General features: G+C 30.8%; 1 protein-coding gene across 1 annotated transcript; it reads right to left on the bottom strand.

The window, feature by feature from the left end:
- Positions 1–22,257: 22,257 nt before the first annotated feature.
- On the bottom strand, positions 22,258–22,674 carry LOC121244244 (protein LTO1 homolog). The gene has a single exon (XM_041142261.1). The coding sequence runs from the start codon at positions 22,672–22,674 to the stop codon at positions 22,258–22,260; it is 417 nt and encodes a 138-aa protein (XP_040998195.1).
- Positions 22,675–23,179: the final 505 nt, after the last annotated feature.

Here is a 23,179-nt window from a genome sequence, read left to right as displayed (position 1 = left end):
AAATAAAAAAATTATTTTTTGAAATTATTATTATTACTTTTTTTTTAATGATGTTTGGGAAGGAAATAACTAATGAGATACGAAAATTTAAAATGAGATAAAACTATATGTATTCACAAACAGCCCTTTAATGTCAAAATATATAGTAATGCTCGTCTTCATCTTAGATGTTGTAATCCTCAGTCACATTTCGCGATGTAGCAATTCTTAAATTTTTTTATTCAAGTGATTGATAGAAGAAACCATTCGAAATGTTTCATATTATCAAGTGTGATTAAGGTCTTGTTTGGATATAAAAATACTTTCAACTCATCTCATCTCATCTCATCATTATAATTTTTTAAAATTTTTGTACAAAATATAATAAATTATTTAACGTTTTTAAATCTTAAAACAAAAATAATATTAAAAAATAATATTCTAACAATATTTTATTCTATTTATCTAAAATCATCTCATCTCATCTTATTTTATTTCATTTTATTATCAAAACGAGTCCTAAAAATGATAAAATTTAAGATGAAAAATGATGTGACGTAACTTGGCAAGAACAAAAGTTCAAGAGCTATATACCTAAAACATTAATTTGTCAAATCTTTCAATATTTAAGTATTTTGGATAGTGAAAGCTCAGGGCCTTCGAAACTTCCATGCATTTTTCTGGTAAGCCTCACGCGTTGACTTGAATATCCCACAAGAGGGGTTGGATGGGTTAATACTTAATAGCAACAAAAAGTCCTTTTGAAAAAATAAACAACAGAGAGTCCTTTAACTCCGTTTGGATATATTTCATCTCATCGTTATAATTTTTTAATTTTTATATAAAATATAATAAATAATTTAATTATTTTAAATTTTAAAATAATAATAATATTAAAAATTTATATTTTAATTATATTTTATTCAATTTTTAATATTTATTTAAAATATTTTATCTTATCTTATTACGTAAATGGTTGTAAAAGTTGAAAAGTTTCCTTTTAATTTAATAAATAATGGATACGAAACGTTCAAGCTTATGATGGGACTTCAAGTTTTGTTTTTATATGACCAAAATATATTTATATATATATATATATATATATATATGTGTGTGTGTGTGGTGGTTGATTTAATTAGATCTTTCTGTTAAGCTATAAGGAGACAGAGGAAGATGAATTATTTCCCTTTTATTTTTTAGGATAATGTTCACTTAAAAGAAATTTAAGGAATTCGAATAAGGTAGTTTGATCTTTAGAAATATATAATGACAATTGTGAGTGAGATTTACATATTTTGAGGAAAATTAAATCCTTAAAGTTTTTATTCAAATTAATTCGAGACTCAAATAAGATAGAGATAGATATATAAAATTAGTTTCATAATTTATAACTCTGCACCATAGAATTCGGATTCCAAATTTTAAAATTTCCAAATTCTATTATTTTGACAGTGATGAGGTAAGTGCTTTCCATGTATTCATCCAAATAATTCTCAACCCGAGTTTGTGTACCCTATTTTTGGACCCCTTTCCCCACTAAAGAAAGGGAAAAGCCTACCATCTTTGTATTTCAAAATATGTGGTTTCAATATATATAAAACATTTTCTGTACATTTTGGTCACACATTTTGGTCGGTGATAGGATACACTAGTCGATGCCACCGCCCCCTCTCCATCGCCATGTATGGCCCACGAGCTGGCTCCGCCGCATGCCCTTTTGATATGCCACCAACTATCCCACCTGATTCTAGGTATCTGGCCATGTTTCAGCTTTTCCTAATCAGTTTGAGAAAAAGGACGTGAAGATTTTCGTCAACAACTCTAAAACAGACAACTCCAGTACTTCTTTCGCAGATGCGGATCACAATCACATTCAACAAGTCCATAGTTGGATTTTAAAACCACTATTGTAGTGGTTCCTTCCTTTGCCAAGCCAAGGAACAAGGGCAACAATCTAATTTATTGGTCTATTGCCCATTTATTTTTAATTGTTTTTGTTATATGCATTGCAAATTCTGTACATGGGTTTTTATCAATGTTCCTTTTCCTCACCTCTTGTATTCTCTTTTTTAATTTCAATGCAAATTTGATGAAAACAAAAAGAAAGATAAAATTTGTGTATATAGGAACACTATGGAATAAATAAACTTGACTAATTAATCAACTTTTTGACAAAAACCAAATTTATTTTTCTGATAATATCTTTCTTTTAGAGAAGTAAAAGTAATATTTTTATAATTGTTTTATAATTCTATTTTAAATAGAAGACAATTATGTAAAATAAAATGTATTATTTTTGCCAACGTGGTTCACACCAGATCTACTAGACAACGCATCCCTAAAACCACGTCATAACCTATATTTTCGCCCTTTTATTTTATTCTTGTTTTCTTGCATATATAAATTATTTATTCATAATCCAAGTCATCTCCAACTGTCATGTTGGATCTCCATGCAAAATTGAGATACATTAGACCAACAAATGTTTGTTTTAATTTTCTAATATATTAATTTAATAGAAGTTCATGCCAATTTATATATATATATATATATATATATATATAAGAATTCTATTCATCAGCTACTATTCACTCTCACACTTCATACTTAAATTTTTTTTTTCATAAAATGTGGAGTGTGAGATAATGAATAGTAATTGATAAAAAGAATTTTTCATATATATATATTTTTTATAAAACAGATCATAACCCTTCATTAAGAGAGGACTTACAAAGTTGACTTAAAAAAAAAGTCAATTACAATCGTTAGTTACTTCTTAATACACTTTTATAATTGATATGATCTAGTTTAGACAATAAATCTCTAAAAACCTAAATCTTAAATAAAATACTACCTCTATCCACGACTATTCATTACTAGTTTGATTGCATTCCCATAAAAAGTGTAGCCAATTGCTCAGGTCTTGCTCTTGTTTTGGACATCTTTGGGACATGCATTTCGTAACAGCAGCTACTGTCCACGGACAGTTATGAGACACGTGTTTCACATCTAACAAGTCTATTTTTTCACAAAAACTAAGCCTGGTTTGTATTTGCAAGTCATCTCAACTCATTTCAACTCATTTCAACTCATCTCACTACTATTCATTATGATTCATCAACTTTAACTCACAAATTTCACAACTATTCATAACTCATCTCAACTCATATTCGAATCCAAACGATACCTAAGTCTAAGCCTAATCCTTATCTGTATCAATAATACAATATCCTAAAAAGGTGCACTCCCACAATCTTTATTAATGAAATGGTTAGAAAATTAAAATCAATAAAAAAGAAGAAGAAAAATTCTACATAAAAATCTTACATCACACACTTCTATCTAAATCAATATAAAATTTATCATTTTTATCATTATATCTTAATAATTAAATATTATGTTTAAATAGAAGAGCAATAATAAAAAATCAGATATTGATTAGATAGAGATGAGTGTGGTGTAAGACTTTCTTATAACATTTCTCATTAAAAAAAAAATTAATATTTTCTAGAAAATATGGGATAGAAAATATCAAACACAATATTAATTAATTTTCATATATAATTACGTATACCAAAAAAAAAAATTAATTGATGGATTTTGTATTGAGTTTGAACCATAATTATTAAGGAGACAATAAAAAAATTATTTATTTCTTATAAAAATATTTTCATCGTAAATAATAATTATCTTCTAAAATAATGCTTGTTTTTGGGGGAGAGATAGAGAATGGTATTGACTAGAAACCACAGTTTTAAATTTCGTACCGTACCGGCCGGTACGGTCGAAATTTTTCGTTTCGGCCGTCCGGCCGGTACAGGTACTATACCTGTTCCGTACCGGCCAAAATACCGGTCGTACCGGCCGGTACCGGTCATACCGGCCTAAATTTCGGCCTGTACCGGCCTATATTTCGGCCGGTACCGGCCGATATTTCGGCCTGTGTTTTTTTTTTTTTTTTTTTTTTCATTTTTTCAAACTACAAACTTATTTTTTAACCCTCAATTCAGACTAGACTATTTATAATTTATATATATATATGTATTTGTATATAATTTATTTATAAATAGACTATTATTTTAGAATATAATTTTTATATGTATTTATATATATAATTTATTTATAGATCGACTATCCCGAAACGTTATCCCGAAACGCTATCCCGAAACGGTACCGGTACCGAAATATTTCGTTCCAGCGCCTTGACCGGTACGGTATTCAAAACATTGCTAGAAACACTATTTCATAGCAGTAATCATTCCATTATATATATATATATATATATATATATATATTTTGCCTTTATTTGTTTTCTAATAAAGAAAAAAAAAACGTATAAAAAGCCAACCGGACATGATGTCATACTTTGATTTGAATTGACTTTTATTTTTATGAATTCCTGAAGGGTTTACTCATTTTTCAACAAAAAGTCTTTGTTCAATATTCTTTACTTTTTCAAGTGGATGTAGATTTTGTGAGCTGGATTCAGCAAACGGAGATGATGCTAAAATTAACAAAAATAACTCAAAAATAATAATAATTTAGATATCACACTCTCATTTCCATCCCTTATCTATCAATTTTTAAGAGGATCCATAGATCGAAAAACTATTATATTTTATTTAATAAGATGAAAGTGAAATAAGATTAATGTAATATACAACGGTAATAAGAAAATAAAAAAAAATCTATTTGTATATTCTACTTTTCACTGAAAAGAAATTCATAAATTCATAATAAAATAAGAAATACCTTTACCATAAAATGATTTTATAAAAATAAATTTATAAATTAATTTAATTTGACGTAATTCGTTATATTATAAAATAAATATAATATATCATATAAAATTACCTTAGGCCATCTTATTGGATTAGCAATTTCAAAAGTCAAAGTTTGCCTAATAAGTCATTTTTTAACTTTTGTCTAATCACTCAAAACTTGAACTTAAATTAATCATCAAGCTCTCTATAATAATAAAATATTATTTTTGTAGTCTCCAACAATCTCTAATAATCATTTTTATTTTTATTTTTACAATCTAACAATCTATAAAATTGATAGAAAATTATATGAACTTGCTACAACAGCAAGTCATATTTGTCTTTAGCTTTGGTTTTACTGTATCATGGGCTGGATGGCTTTGACTTGACTAATCCAATGTAATCTAATTTATAATGATTTTAGCTTTATTAAGAGTTCAAGTAGTATTTAAGTTACGTTTAGATGTTGAGATAATTTTAGATGATCGGAGTTGACATGTGAAAGATAATATTTGGTGAGTTCATCCAGATGTGTTCAAATGTAAATAAGTTGATAAGCGTATTTAAATATAAAATTAGATTGAGATAAGTTTAAATTTATTATAAAAAATTAAAAAAAAAAAGATAAATTTTATTAATAATTAATTAAAAATGAATTGAGATCAATTTGTATTACAAATATAACCTTAATCTTAAGCTAATCCAACGAGAAATAATGATCTTTGTTTATAAAATGAAAAATGTGCGGTGACAAAATTAGGGAAGGTACCGCCCAACCAAGGATAGGACAGCACATACAGCTGGCAGCTGGCTAGTTTGGTAATAAATACGACAGTTGGGTAAGGACTCTGGAGTACTGAAACGCGCTTAGGTTTTTATCAAGTAAGAGGCACCGACCTTTAGATCAGCCAGACCCTTCCTCATTCCACCCGCCCGTGGCCCTCACGTGTCACTCTAGAGTCTTGGGTTGACTGTTTCTCAACTGCTGATTTGCCTCTCACTTGCCAATTTATCCGAATTTTTAATTTCTTTAATCGGTAATCTTACGACAGAGATCAAGGAATAGTTTAAATTTAGAAATGAATTGGAATGAATCGAGAAATAATAAAATATAATATTTTTAAAATATTATTTTTAATATTATTATTATTTTAAAATTTAAAAAATAGAATTGTTTATTATATTTTATGTAAAAATTTAAAAAAATTGTTTTAAAATTTAAAAAAGTTAAATTATTTATTATATTTTGTATAAGAATTTAAAAAAATTATAATGATGAAAATGAGATGAATTAAGACGGTTTGTAAATTCAAACGAGGTCTAAGGAATTCACTAACAAATATTTCAAGACTTTCAATTACAGTACGTCCATTTGCCTTCAAAATATCTTTTAAAATGGTTCTTTCTTAGTAAGACTTGATAGAAATTAAGAAATTAATCTCAAAATTTATTTTTTTTCCTTATATTTATATTGTGGTTATTGTTTTGGAATATATTCCCCTAATATGTATAATTTTTTATTTAAATAAAATTAGGATGAGGAAGAAGGGGAAGGGAGAGAGAAAAAAAAAAAAAAAAAAGCACCGACCGACGGCGATATATAGATAATGTTTGGTTTTCGTGTCGTGTTGCACGAACTACGACACTGCTGGAAAAAGTCAGCCTAAGATGTGTTGACGTTTGCTGGATTTCGCTAATTTTCCCTATCCACACAAAATCCTCTCCCTGGATCCTACTCAATCTTTTATATTTTATATATATGGAAAATTTTATTTACAATTTTGAGTGAAAGATTGTAGTTTTATTGATAAATGAGTATTAAAAAAAATATTATTATTTAATTTGAATTTTTTTAAATATAATTATATGAACTTGAATAAATAATCTCTATTTGAAAACTATATATAGACTAACTATATATATATAGTTGTCAACTTCTTTTTTCTTTATATATAGAGACATAATGTGACGTGGAAAATATATAAATATGTTATGTACAAGTTTAAATTTTAGAACATCAACGTAAAAACGATTTTATTTTGTCTAATTTATTTTATCTTATTATTATAATTTTGAGCAATGTTATATAACCTCCGCATACCATATTTTTATAAAATTTCAAACTTTTTAATTTTTTTAATTTCTTTTTAAGTTTATTCTTTTTAAACTAATTTAATTCTTTTATTTATTATTTATATATTAAATATTTGTTAAAAAAAAAAAATTAAAAAAAGTGTAGTGTGTGGATGTTGTGTGAATAGTAAGAGATTGCGTAGATTTTTTCTATAATTTTTTAAAATTTTCACACAAAATATAATAATCAATTTAATTTTTTTAAATTTTAAAATAATAATAATATTAAAAAATAATATTTTAAAAATATTTTATTCAATTTTTAACTTTTATATAAAATTATCTTATCTAACCATCTAAACGGGATTAAGATATAGAGACATGTCAAATAGAGTTTTAATTTTTTTTCTGAAACGAAGTACAGTCACAGTTTAAAAAAAAAAAAAAGGTTGTGTTAACGTATGGTACTTGTAAATAGTATAACTTTATATTCAATTTTTTCTTTGTTTTAAAAAAGTTATTTTGGAAGTAAAGAAATATATGAAATAGTGTATACGTATTTCACATATTTTATATTTGGTGGTTTATTTCATGAATATACAATAAATTCGTAAAATACGAGAAAGATGTATATTTCTTTTTTTCTTATTCTTATCATTCTTATTTACACCGATATTATAGTATTTGAAGTGTATTTTTTAATCTTAATTATTTATTTATAATCCTATTTAAAATATATCACATCAATCAGTATCACTAGAGATTATACAAATCAAATATAAAGAGTAAGGTTGCCATATACAATATAATATATAGAAAACCATAACGAGAGAACTTGTAATTTCAAATAATTAATTCTATATATAATCATAAAGTGTCGAAACGTCGCATAATAGTTTTGAAAAATAATAAGGTTTACTATTAAAAAATTAAGAGTAATTTTACATATAACCGTAAAATGCGTAAATAACGTGCAATCGTTTTAAAAAAGAGTGAGGTCTACTATTAAAAAATTATTATTTTTTTCATGTAGATCTCATATTTTATTCATTTTTTTCAAAGCGATTACGCGGCGGTTGCACAATTCACGATTGCATATATCTTTTCTTAAAAATTAATTTTTTCATGTGAATCTTATATTTTATTCATTTTTTTCAAAATGATTACGCGACGATTGTACAATTCAAAATTGTAAATATTTTTTCTCATTTCAAATTACATTTGTTTACGTCAATTTTAAAAAATTAAAGTGTTATGATGGATAATGCAAGGTTGGGATCTTTCTTAAACTCACGAGGAAAAGACCTTGTACACTAATATTTACATCTTATACATATAAATATAAATATATTTCTTTTAAATGAAAGAAAATGTTTGGATAAAATGCTGGCAAAAAATGTATTTTGTGCAGATAAAGATAAGATCCAAAGAATTTGTGCAGGGAGGGATTTGACTTTGGATTGTTTTGGGTGTTATGATGGGTGGCTATCTTCTCCCAGTTATTCTTATTAATTATTATAATTTTTCAAACTTTCAAATAAAATTTAATAAATAATTTAATTTTTTCAAATATCAAAACAAAAATAATATTAAAAAATTATATTCTAACAATATTTTATTTAATTTTCAACTCTCATTTCATCTCAATTCAACTCACTATCCAGACCTCCACAAAGATTGTTTGGAAATATGTTTCATCTTTTCTCATTTCATTTCATTTCATTTTCAAATAACATTCAAACATAAACACTTTCAGTTTAATTATTATAACTTTTTCAAACTAATCATTACAACTTTTTTAAATTTCTAAATAAATAAATAAAAGAATTCAATTTTTTCAAAATTCAAAATAAAAATAATATTAAAATATTATATTATAACAAATTTTAACTTTATAATATTTTTTGTTCAATTGTTTCTCTCTTATTTTCCAAAATTCAATAAATACTTAACTCAAATTATCTCACTATTATTAGTATTTACAAATTATCTTACTATCATTCACAAAATTTTCATCTCATCTCATTCCCCAAACATCTCAATCTGATTTGGTTTTACAAATCTTTCAAACCATATAATTTGATCTCAACTCATATATAAATACCATTCAAATGCAAACATTTTTCAATTTCAAATTTTTCAAATTTTAATTTTTTCATCTAATTATTATCTAATCATTACAATTTTTTTAAACTTATAAATAAAACAAAAAAATAATTAAATTTTTTCAGATCTTAAAACAAAAATTATATTATAACTTCTTTTAACTTTATAATATTTTTATTTAATTTTTTATTTTTTATTTTCTAAGATTTCATATAATATTTAAATTCAAATAATTTTATTACTATTTATAGATTATCTTATCTCATCTTATCTCGTATTTTCTCACTATACAAACGAGTCGTAAAACTTACATGCTCTAAATTTATACGTGATGAAAAATAACTTTGAACTGTTATTATTAAAATATTATTTTTTAATATTATTATTATTTTAAAATTTAAAAAAGTTGAATTGTTTATTATATTTTGTATTGAGATTTGAAAAAATTATAATGATGAGTTGAGATGAATTGAAGTGAATTTGATAACCAAACGAAGCCTTAATTTGGCCTGTGGGTGTGCTGAGAAAAAAAAAAAAATTGGCCTGTGGGTGGGTAGAACTCGACTAGCAGTATACCCATGGAGCATCGTCCTTTTTCCCTACACAACTGTTTACTCTCTCTCTCTCTCTCTCTCTCTCAACAAGATTTAAGAACTTGTCAAGCAAGTTTATACAAAGTCTTGCACCTCGACAACTTGTCCAGCAAGCACAGACAGACTCTGACTCGATCGTCAAATCAAAAGACGAAAAGTGCAAGTCTTAGGATTACAAGGTCAGCTGTAATGTTTGTTTTTCCTTTTCTGCCCCTATAAAATGTTACACTCTTTTGACAATCATAACCATGACTGACATCTTCAACTTTTTTCTTATATTGTCCCTTTTGAGATGCATGGAATGTATATTGGGCTATATTGACCCATTATTTAATCCTTAAAGTCAATCATTTTTTTTTTTTTTGTTTCTAAAAAATAATAATCTTCACCGTCACTGCCACAAAACATAACAAGAACTTTGTTCATAAGTGTTTAATAAGATAAACTTAAACCTTTCGAGATGGACTCGTTTGTTTTTATAATTCATTTCAATTCATTTTATCTTACCTCATTTAATTATTATAATTTTTTTAAATTTTTACATAAAATAAAATAAATAATTCAACTTTTTAAAATTTTAAAATAAAAATAATATTAAAAAAAATATATTCTAACAATATTTTTATTTAACTTTTAATTTTTATCTCAATTTATCTCATCTCATCTGTTGAAACTAACGATTCCAGTCTTTTATTATTATCAGTAGAAGAATAATATCTTAAGAAGTACTACTACAATCATAAAAAAAAAATCATAAATATTATAGCCACGTCATCAAATATTATATAACTTTACCGTAAAAATAATTTTATAATCTGATGTATCGCATTAAACCAAACTAGTTTATGATTTACTTGTGTTAAACCTTTTTGTTGGTAAAGAACTTTTATAATGCTTGTGGCTCATTTAGCGGTGCCTTTTTTGACTAAGCATTAATATTATTGTTAATATCAAATGGGTATTTATCTTTGATGATAGATTAAGTTAATAAGCAATTGTGAATTTGACCATATATAATTAAATACTTCAATATTTTTCAAATTCAAAAGTTTAAACTCACAAGCTATGAATAATGTATTCATTAATTAATGCTTAAACATGTATAAACTGACAAGTAACAAAAACAAGGGAATGTTAGAGTAAATAATACGCAAAACTGATCAATTTTTTTTGAATAAAAGCTTAAGGTTGACTTTATTTTGAGTCAGGCATAGACCCTAATTTTATGAAGGTTAGGACTAATTAGGGTTTGATGATCATGAGCACAATTAACACTCCAACTCATTTTTTAACCCTAAACCCACAAAAATTAATTTCCTTCAAGTTACCATACAGTTTCCCACTGATTCACCTTTCCTTCAATGTCATTGACTTTAGTATTTAACACTAATTATTATCAATTAGAAAAGAAAATCTCATCAACTTGATAATTACTTATAATTTATAAAGATCAAATTGCTCTTGTAGTATTTAATGTAAGTAGAGAGAGCGAGAGAGAGAGAGAGAGAACTAGAGCAAGAGAAAGCACAATAGGTGCTCGAAGAAATGCTGCAAAGGGCTTTGTATTTCTGAAAGCCCATAGGCCATATTTATACTACACAATTTAAGTAACCAGCAGTTCATTTATCAATGCATTTGAGGCAAATTTCATTTGAGTTTAGTAACTAACAGGGACCACACTATTCGGTTAAGGAGAGGCACGTCCAGTGCCTTCTAGAATATTTTCTTTGGGCATATTTTGTGGCAGTTTAGCTGTGGCCTTAATACTCCCCCGCGATCCAAGCATCAATGAAACAATTGTTAGGCTGGATTGAAGTTGAGCAAACCGAGAGGAAGAGAATGACTTGGTGAAAAAATCTGCAATTTGATCTTTAGAAGAAACAAAGGAGACTTGAAGAGACTTGTTAGCTACACGTTCTCTAACAAAGTGATAATCAAGTTCAATATATTTAGTTCTAGCATGCAGGACAAGATTATGAGAGAGATATGTAGCCCCCAAATTATCACACTAGAGTGTGGGGGCAGCCTTAAGATTCACACCAAGCTCTTTTAAAAGGGATTGTAGCCAAATGATTTCAGATGTTGTATTAGCAACAGCTTTGTATCAGCATCTGTTGAGGAGTGTGCAATTGTTGGCTGTTTCTTAGAGCTCCAAAAAATAAGGTGGGTATCAAAGAAAATGCAAAAACCTCCCGTAGATCAACGGTCATCAGGGCAACCAGCCCAATCAGCATCGGAGAAAGCATTTAAGTGAAAAGAAGACTTGAGACTGAAATGAAGACCATAATGTTGTGTATGACCAATATAGCGCAAAATTCTTTTGGCGGCTTGCCAGTGAGGCAACCGTGGATAATGCATATATTAACAGACCCAATTAACAACAAAGGAAATGTCTGGCCTAGTAAAAGAAAGATATTGAAGACTACCCACCACATTGCGATAAAGATGGGGATCCTCAATGGAGGGTCCATCCAGTGCATTGAGCTTAGTTGATGGACACATAGGGGTGGACACAGGTTTAGCTTGATGCAAATTAGTTCAGACAAGCAGATCAACAATATACTTAGACTGAGAAAGATATAAGCCAGATGACTTACGGGTGACCTCAATGCCTAAAAAGTAATGCAACGGGCCAAGGTCTTTGATAGGAAATGTAGTGCCGAGTTCAGAAATGAATTCAGTGACCAAATGATCATGTGAACAAGTTACTACAATATCATCTACGTAAACTAAAACATACATAGAGATAGAGGCAGTACACTGAATAAACAATGAGGAATCAGATTTCGAACAGTGAAAACCAAATGAAAACAGATGATCAGCGAGTTTGGAGAACCAAGCCCTAGGGGCTTGTTTCAACCCATAGATGGATTTAGTTAACTTACAGATATGAGTGGGAAGATCTAGATTCATGAACCCGGATGACTGTTGCATGTAAACATCTTCTTTGAGGTCATCGTGCAAAAATGCATTCTGAATGTCCAGTTGAAGCAATACCTAGTTGGAAGTCACGGCCAAAGAGAGGAGCAATCGAATCGTAACAGGCTTTACTACAGGACTAAAGGTCTTCGAGTAATCGATCCCAGGTTGCTGGTGGAAGCCTTTGACAATCAGACGAGCCTTTCTCCCTTCTAAGGTTCCATCAGCCCTCTGTTTGGTCTTAAGGACCCATTTAGACCCAAGGACATTTGTAGAAGCAGAGGAGGGAATAAGGACCCAAGTATTATTGGCTAGAAGGGCATGAAATTCGACAACCATCGTAGCACGCCATTCCGAGTATTTGGAGGCTTCGGTAAATGAGGAGGATTCTTCTGGAATGGATGAAGATGAGGACAAAGTGAGAGAGACCGACAGCTTTTTGTGTGGCCAAGGAATGGTGCCATCCTTTCGGATTAGTGGGCGGTGAATGGAGGCTTTCGAGCGAGTGGCCATAGGGTGTAGAAATGAGGTTGGACCGAGAGAGTGAGACTCAGAGGGCACCGAAAATTGAGGGGCATGATGAGAGATGGACGACAATGGCTACGAGGGAGAGAGAGGCTGCGTGGGAGAGAGAGGCGGCGTAGGAGTGATAAGGGTATTAGGGTTAGGTATCAAAGGAGAATGAGAGACACGTGTCTGAGTTGAGAGTGATGGGCTTGATGTTTGGGTAGAAGATGTTGGGGAAGGAGGCATGGCAACGGGTCGAGATGTTGTAGAGGGTGGGCTGGACGGGTGAGAAGAGGAGGGAAGGGATGAGCCTAAGTGTTGAGAAGAGTTTGGGCTTATGGGTAAGGTAGAGTCCAAATGATGATGATATGGTAAATGGAAGGGAGGGGAAGATATATGTGGGTTGGGCGAGATGGAAAGGGCCGAATGTGGACTATGTGCTGCAAAGGGAAAGTTGGGAAAACAACATCACTGGATATATAAGTTCTACCTGTAGGCAAATGAAGACAAATATACCCTTTACGATCTGGACTATAGCCCATGCAAACACAACGTTGAGAACGAAGGTCCATTTTATGTTTATTGAAGGGCCTTAAGTTGGGCCAGCAGGCTACTCCAAAAACTCTTAAAAAGTTACAATCAGGAGTTTTTCCAAATAATTTTTGAAATGGAGAGGATTTTTTAAGGACGGGTGTTGGCATGCAATTAATCAAATAGATCGATGTTTGAAAGGCTTCAACCCAATATTTTTGTGGAATGGAAGCATGAGCCATGAGAGATAATCCCGTCTCAACAATATGACGGTGACGTCTCTCAACTGTGCTATTTTGGGCATGGGAATAGAGACACGTGACCCTACGAAAAATGCCAAGAGAATGAAGAGCATATTTGCGGGGGCGAAATTTACCCCCCCAATCTGATTAAACGGCGCAGATATTAGTGGAAAAAGAATTGGTAACATATTTATGAAATGCAAGAAAGACAGAGGAAGCACTTGATTTGGTTTGAAGAGGGAACATACAAATATATTAGCTAAAATTATCAACTATTGAAAAATAAAAGTGACACCCTAAGGAGGAAAGCACAGGCGCATGTCCCCACAAATCTTAAAACAATAACTAAGAAGGTTTGGTAGAGACAGATAGTGATGGTGGGTGGAGAAGAGTATGACACTTTGCTTGAATACATAAGGAACACGGGGAGACAAGGGGACTGGGAGTAAAAGGAAGATTAAATTGACATAATGTATATTGGGTAGTCTTGTAGTTAGGATGTCCGAGACGTGCATGCCAAATGGAGGAGGTAGTGCGTTCACCCAAGTAGGCCATAGGAGCAGCAGAGATTTCCAACTGAGGTGACGGCACCGGTAGAACATAGAACCCATTATCCATGTTGCCCCGAAGAAGTTCCACTCGAGTGCGAGAATCCTTTACAACAAAAAAATGAGCATGAAATTTAAAGAAAACAGGATTGTCAGTACAAAATTGGCAAACCAAAAGAAGATTTTTCGTAATAGAAGGGACATGAAGAATTTTATTGAGTAAATAATCGCCAGTAGGAGTAGATAATTGACTAGAACCAGTGTTGTGAATTGGGAGTGATGAGCCATCACCGATGCTGACACTGTCTGGGCCGCTGTATAGAGTAGATTCCAGGAAGAGATTTGCAAAGTCTGAAGTGAAGTTGTTTGTGGCAGCTATATCTAGGAACCAAGAATTTGTAGAAGGTGCCGGGTTGGGGAAAGTGGTGGTGAGGTTGGCTGTATAAGTGGAGGAAGTAGGTGGGGATGGTTGATATTCTTCATAGTGATGGTAGCATGTTGTAGCAGTATGTCCCTGCTTATGGCATACCTGACAAGTAGGTTGAGAGGAGTTTGGGTATTGGCCACCCCTTCCTCGACCATGTCGACCTCCTCGATTTGAGGTTGAGTTGCGGCCTCTCTTGAATAAGAAGGGTGGACGAATTATTGTGGCATGGGCAGCAATGGAAGAACCAGAAAGCAGAGTATTATGTTGATGAGTTAGACGAGCTTTATGATTCAAAAGGTAGCTGTAAATTTGTTGTGGAGAAAGGGGATCTGGTCGAATGGTTATAGCAGAGACTACGAACTCATAATCTGAGCCAAGTCCTGCAAGAAGATATAAAGCAAACTGAGAGGGAGGGAGAGGATGACCAGCGGCTCCAAGGGAGGCCACCATAGAGGTAGCTCGATTATAATAATCAGTCATGGATTCGGAGCCCTTCTTAAGAGTGGCTAGTTGAAATTGGGTTTGGATTACATGGGCTAAGGACTGGGCAGCATAAAGATCCCGAAGGGTAGTCCAAATATGGTGAGATGAAGGGCAATCCAGAACATGTATTCATTAATTAATTAATGCTTAAACATGTACAAACTGACAAGTAACAAAAACAAGGGAATGTTGGAGTAAATAATACGCAAAACTGATCAATTTTTTTTTTTAATAAAAGCTTAAGGTTGCCTTTGTTTTGAGTCAGGCATAGACCCTAATTTTATTAAGGTTAGGACTAATTAGGGTTTGATGATCATGAGCACAATTAACACTCCAACTCATTTTTTAATCCTAAACCCACTTGATAATTACTTATAATTTATAAAGATCAAATTGCTCTTGTAGTATTTAATGCAAGTAGAGAGAGAGAGAGAGAGAGAGAGAGAGAGAGAGAGAGAGAGATGTTAAAGTTGTTGAATTTGAAATAAATAGTAGTCACCTACGTTTTCTAGATCATTTTGTTGGATCTATGATTAATAATAATCTAATGATATAAAATAAAATGAGAAGTCTACTTGCATAAAAGAGTTTCATAAAAATAAAGCTCATAAATTAATGTGATTTTATATCATACGTTAGATCTATTTTACAATAAAATTAGTTTTACAATCTGACTAACACAAAATCACGTCAATTTATAAGTTTATTTTTGTAATTCCTTTTGTAGTTAAAGCATTTCTCTATAAACATCAAACAATATTATATATATATATATATATCTCTATATATATATTTATATGCATGCTTCCCATTGTGAAGTACAATAGCCAAGGAGCATGCATGATGCTAGAACATCTACAACTAAACAAAACAAAATCATGTTTGGTTGTTAAACTACTTATAAATGCACAGAATGTGGTAGCTCTACAAAAACACTGACTCTGTTTCTAATAATTCAAATTTCAAAGGTCACTACAAGGGTTTTGTTTTTTTTGCTTTAAAACCCACAACATGATCAAATAAATAATTCAACCAAAAGAAAAAACAAATGATTCAACAAAAACCATGGGAGTCCATTGTTTTCTTAATGTACTCTTAAATCATTGACTAAAGCATTTAATAAAGAGAGAAAATCATCAACTTGGGAGTCATGGGGTCTTCAGAACAAGTTGTTGTGGCTCAAGCTCGTACGGCTGGGGTCGACGCTCATATCAAACTTTACCTAATGAGCAAGTTGGCATATACTTTCACAAAGACAAAGCCATCCCCAAGTAAATACCATTATATATTTAAATATATCATTATTATATATGCATGGACGGTCACGCTAAGCGACTGGCATACACACTCGTAATTGAGCTAGCCTCACATCTCTAGAGCTATCGCAGTATGAGAGGTTCTATACGCGGATTTAGATACGTCTCATTGACTACCTCAATTAGAATTAGTTCCAACAAAGCTATAGTCCGTTATGGAGCCATTAATCAAGAGTAGGGATGCTTTAATCAAGAGTAGGACTCACTTCTTCAAACTCCTTGTTCTTATTATTATAATTTACCAAAAAATAAAAAAAAATCTCATTTAGGACTTGCATAACAAGTTGCAAAGAAAAGTAATCATACCGACACAATCTTTTTTGGAGATTGCTACACCCACAAAAGCTTTTTACCTTCTGCCAAAAGGCAAATGTTTTTTTTTTTTTTTGCTTTTTTTTCAATCATTTTTTTAAACACTTTAAATATTTTTAAAAAATATAAAAAAAATTATAAATTCATTTAAAAACACTTCCTCAATCACTAAGTAAAAAAAAATTTAAAAAAAATAATAAAATGCAATTCGGCAGAAATTTTCAGGAATAGTATTTTTCATATTTTTTTTTGTGATTTTGTTTTAAATGGAGAATATTATTTTATTAAAAATATCCAATTATATAAAAATAAAATTGTTAAAAAAATGTTGCATTGGACGGAGGCAGCATTTGATAGTACGGAAAATCAGATGTGACAATAAATGTAGTTGGTGAGAAGCACGCACGAGTTAGAAAAGAAAATGTTACTTTGACGCCTAATTTTGACACTTCTTATATTTTAATTTTTTTTTACTTAATGATTAAGTAAAAATATAAATTTATTGATTTTTTTTATATTTTTTAAAAATATTTAAAAAAATATATAAATTAAAAAAAATAAGAACATGAAATTGTGTTAAGTGGCACGCCAGCAATCAATGCTGGCAGCAACCTAGCACTACTCGAGTTAGGGCAGGTTTGGGGGATGAGATGAGACACAAAATTCTCATCTCATCTCATCTCATCATTACACATTTTTTAAATTCTCATATAACATATAATAAATAATTCAACTTTTTCAAATCTCAATTCACCTTTTTCAAATCCCAATACAATAATAATATTAAAACACAATATTTTAAACTCTCAAACAAAATACAAAATTTTCATCTCACACTCCAAACCTGCCCTTAGAAAACATGATTGTTCTTCCTGGATTTTCCAACACATATGATACTAGGAATTTTAGTTGGGTTGGAACATGTCTATTTCCACCTAATAGTGTTGAATCTAGCTATGCAAACACTTTCTTCCTTTTCACTTTTCTTATTTACAAGTCAGTGTGTAAATACATTATATTTGTTTGTGTAATTCATTATAATTATGAAAATTGTCTAATACTAATAACCTTTTTTTTCTCTTTTAAATACTAACTCAATGATGTGTTTGAGTTATCAACAAGCAAACTTGTAAATAGATTCGTTCCTACTTTCAAATAGTGTCATCAGTTGGCACTCTCAAAATTGTAAGTGTAGCCATTCTTCATCTCTAATAGGTAGGGTTGGCAATTTGGAAGGTCCGGATTTTTCGACCCAAATAACAATCCTAGACATTCTTGATATACACAAAAATCAAATAAAATGAACTTACAAACTGACACGTCTTAATGCAAAACGTCAGATTGTAAAATTTTTTTTGTTGAAAAGTAAATCTAATGTTTCATATTAAGTCACGTCAATTTGTAAAACATAACTTAATACTTTTTTTCCCCAATTTGTTCCCCTTTTTTTCATTTTTTCCTCTTATTTTCCCACGTCCTCCCAATTACAAATAATATAAAGATTGGAGTTAAATATTGCAACATGCATTTTTAATAATTACATGATGGGTAAATACTATTGATCTTATAATTGGGGGTATATTAGAAATTATGAATATTATAACTTACATATTTAATAATTGAGTTGAATATATATTTTTTTGTTTCAAATTGGATAATTCTATGATGGGTAAATTATAAATTATTTGGTTTTTAAGGCCATTTACCCATCTGTCGCTTGCTTTGCCCAATGTAAAATTGCTTGGCTTGACTACTTACCCTTCTTTACTATTGCAGGGAAAAATGGCAACATTCAGATCAAAACAGGAGCAAAGACAAATAATAATAAAAGGAGATTGGGCCTGTGACATTGCCGACAACCTTCACTTACTTGATTATACGGTACCAAAGTACTACTTTTAGTCCTTATAAAAAAAAAAAAAAAAAGTACTACTTTTAGTCATGATTCGCAAGCATGTCTTCAGATTCTTACATTAGGATAAGAGCGCCATTTGTAATAAAAAAGTGAGAACAATTAGGAGTGTAAATTTAAATCGAAAAATCAGTTCAGACTGGACCGGATCGGTTTTATCGATTTTGAATCGGTCCGGTCTGGGACAGGTTCTTAGAATGTAAAAACTGGCCGGTTCCAGTCCGGTTCCTGTTTTAAGATTTTTCGGATCGGACCGGACCGGTTGATAAAAAATAAAATTTGTATATATTATGTGTAATTATAAATTTTTATGTGAAACATTTATATATAATATATAATTATATATATTCATATATGAAATAATTTCTTATTATAATTTATAAATTATTACATAAAATGTTAATACTAAATCACTAAAAGTTTATAACTAATACTAATAGTCTAATATAGACTAATGACTATAGTTATACTTATAATTCATACTACAAGTTTTTACTAAAAGTTTATAACTAATACTAATATATAACTTATATCTATACCAATAGTCTAATATTAATACTATTATATAGTCTAATATATTAATAAAAGTATAAAACATATTTTTTTAAATCAGTTCTTTTTTTTTTTATAAACAAATTTTTAATGATAAATTGTGAAACTTACATTTTAAAAAAACCGAAAAACCAGACCGGACTGGACCGAAACCGGTAAAACCGGAAGTACCGGTTTAGGAGGGTAACCGGTGCATAATCGGTTTTAGAAAATACAAAATCAGTACATACCGGTTCGATTCTAAATTTTGTCTAAAACCAGACCGAACCGGACCAGTTACACCCCTAAGAACAACATGAAAAAGGGTAAAAGAAAATCACTATTTCCTTTATTTTACAGTACCAAAATACTAACGATGTAAATAAACAAAACTGCTCCGCAAGCCGCTCGATTCATTTATTAAATAAGCCGTTCGTAAATACAAAATTATTATCAATTATAAAGAATGCAATTTGTATAAAACTTGATTTCACACGTATAAATCTGAAAAATTTCGTATTTATTATTGTTTATAGTATTGAGTTTATATTTATAATGAAAATACTTCAATATTTATAGAGATTACAGGAAAGGAAATCATGTTCCTAATAATGAACATGTTACTTGAATCTTTATGAATATAATTGTAGACATATGTATATACAAACTTTATAAAGATATTAGCATAAAGCCAATGTTTGTTTGTCAAAATTTGTAAATAAAGTTAAAAAATACAATATAAATAATCTATAATTTTATTTAAATGAACCAACTCGCGAACAAGCTTGAACTCTAAACAAGCTGCTTGTGATCATAAAATTAAAATACAAACTCGATGAAAAGCTTGAGCTCAACTCGTGTTTGATTAAAAATTAAAAGAACAAGGCTTGCCCACCCACTACTCGCTTGAATTCGACTCGTTTAAAACCACATGCATACCTAAGGTTTGTACCTAACATTACTCTTTATATAAGTTATAAGACTAGAAATAATGAATGTGTGTGTGTGTGTGTGAGAGAGAGAGAGAGAGAGAGAGAGAGAGATATAATAAATGTATGAGATAATAAAAAAACCCTGTGCATACCCAAGGCTTGTACCTAACAAGTCATAAGACTAGAAATAATAAATGTATGAGAGAGAGAGATAGAGAGTCTTACCTACACTTTCAATGGTAGCAATTTAACCAATCTATCTCTTCATGAGTTAAAAGGCTTAAGTTAAAAAAAATACCAATAAAAATACTGCTGTTAGCCATTATCTGCATATTTTCACAGCTGCCAGAAAAAAAGGAAAAAAGGCTAGAAAATAGTCTGAACTACAGATATCGCTACACCAATGAAAACAGCACTGGGTCATATATGGTAATCCAAAAAGCTTAAACAAGCAGCTAAATTTTAACTTGGCAGCCAACTCCTTAAGCAAAAAATTGCTACAATAACTATATAATTTTTTTTGTAAAACATAACTACACATGCATAAAACTTAATCAGCAAAGGCAGAAAAGTTGAATACATACATTTTCACAAGTAAATAACTAACTGAAAATAGCAACATTCAACCATAAGTCTATAACTTCTCTAACTTTTATTTCCCACCCAAACAGCAAAGAATATATCTAGTGAGATGAAAAATGAGAATTGGGAATTGTCCAAGTGCTGACAAGCTGCTCGAGTAAAGTTAGAGGTATAAGAATATCTTCTTAGAAATTGTTTATGGTAAAGAGCCAATAGATTCTCTCTCTCCCTCCCCCCCACCCCCTTCCGGGGGCAAAAAAAAAAAAAAAAAAAAAAAGGCTGCCCAGCATAATATAATTGGAGTTAAAAATTGCAAAAATTACCACTCTTTCTAGAATTTTTTTATTTATAAGTAAACAATTGTATTAATAACAAAAGGCTTAGCCCAAGTACACAAGAGGGTATACACAAGTTAACACCTATCTAGGAAGAAGAAAAAGAAACAAAAAAGTCATGAATTTCCCATTACGATCTACAGCTATGGCCCATAAAAATCACTCTTTCTAGAAATTTTAGCTCCACTTATTACAAGTTCTTTTGACCCAAGCTCCACCTATAGCTATGTACAAGAGGCAGATGATCAAATCTTACCTGACTACAACGTATTCTCATCCAAGCAGAAAGCAAATTCAATTTCAACTTTCAACTAAATGAATTGACAAGGGTTTGAATCATTTCATGGTAAAGAACCAGGGAGAAAAGTTTTCACTTTAATACGCAAATCTACAATATAATACTGTAGATAGAAAAACTTGGAAAATTTTCCCAAATAGGTAGATAAAAAAAATAAAGGAATGAAAACTGCAACAACATGCAAGCAAAACAGAAAATATGCATTAGGGTGTGGTTGCAGATCAGAGAAGCAAGCCTAAAACAAGAAAGAGAAGGTTAGAATACTGCCTTTTCTGGCTTTGACAGAGAGAGAAGCAGACGACTTTGACGAGAAACTTAGAGTGAGACGAGAGAGCACCAGAGGATACTTGAAGAAATGGCCCCAAAAGCCATAAATGTCCTTTTTTAATTTCTACATTTTAGCTTTCTGTGGTAAAAGTTTTGACACTATCTATCACAGTTAGGAGTAAAAGCGCTGGTGTCCCAACTGTTCATGTAAAAAAAGTGAAGCATCCCATGTAATTTCTAGATAAATTTTGGACCGGCTATTGGACTCAGGACCTCGAAACTCCTAGGAGCAACACAAATAAAGCATCCCCTTTAAACAGGGAGTCAATCTGCACAAAATCCCAAAAAGCTTCTATCCACATTAAAAAATAAAAGCAACACTAAGATCTCCAATTGTCATGCGCCTTACACATATATGATACAATACACCCTAAATCATATTCGTTTCACCAGAGAAGCAATACTTAGAGATTGCAAAGGATGCACCAAATAAAAGCCATGAGCAAACTAACTATTATCTCTCAATACCTGATTCTTCCTCGGTGAAAGACGAACTGATATCAGCATTTCCAAATGCTAAAACTTCGCAAAAAGAAACAAATTAAAACCCCATCTCCTTAGGATCTTGCCCCATTTTGGGGTATCCATTATACTCCAATTTCATGCCCAGCGTTGCGGAAACGGCCCTAAACTTGAGCCTCAAAGCCTCCATGAGTTCTTGAACACTCTCACTCTCTGGGTCAAAAACTGGGTATTTTTCAACCAACTCCTCCATCTGCTTGATCATCTTTTGGATTCGATCCGAGAATCGAGTCTGATCGACCCGGATGGCAAAGTTCCAGACGTTGATACAACCGCGGTAGAAGCCAAGCTCCTCCCCAGCCTCGAAGCCCACTCTCAAGCCCACTTGTTGGGCCTCCTCTTTGCCAATGACTAGACCGTGTTTGTAGCCATCAGAATACCCTTCCTCAAAGTGTGTTTCTTCCAAATGCAGCGAGGATTCAAAGATATCCTCCATTTCTGTCCAAGAAAGAAAGAAGCCAAAAAGTTTAGCAGAAAGACAAATGAATCTTTGTATGGATTTAATATGTACACACATATGCAGCAAGGAAAGTCCAAGCTGCGCTTAGGTTAAAAAAAAAAAAAAAATTGGTCATGATTTCATCTCATTTTTTTTAACATAATCTAATTTATGATTTTGGAAGGGTTAAAATCTGGCCTAGATATGATTCAAACAAGGGATATAAGTTTTAAAGACAGATCCAAATCCTTCTCCCCAAATCCAGCCATGCAAACACACCATTAATGTCTTTTTAGAGTCATCAAACAAAAAAAGCTTAACAGAAACTCTGCCAACAAAAATTGGAAAAAAAAACACACAAACTGTAATGGCCCACTTCCAAACGGACAAAGTTCCCTCTGAAATGTGGGAACCTAAGTAAAAATGTTCACAATACGTTAATGTCTAAACTAAATTTAAGTATCTATTTTACTCCTTAAAGTTAGACCCTAACACTAAGATC

The sequence above is a fragment of the Juglans microcarpa x Juglans regia genome, chromosome 8S (genome assembly GCF_004785595.1).
Source record: "Juglans microcarpa x Juglans regia isolate MS1-56 chromosome 8S, Jm3101_v1.0, whole genome shotgun sequence".
In the NCBI taxonomy this organism is placed as follows: Eukaryota; Viridiplantae; Streptophyta; class Magnoliopsida; order Fagales; family Juglandaceae; genus Juglans; species Juglans microcarpa x Juglans regia.
Note: the sequence above shows the minus strand (reverse complement) of the source record. Positions and strands in the feature narration are given on the sequence as shown.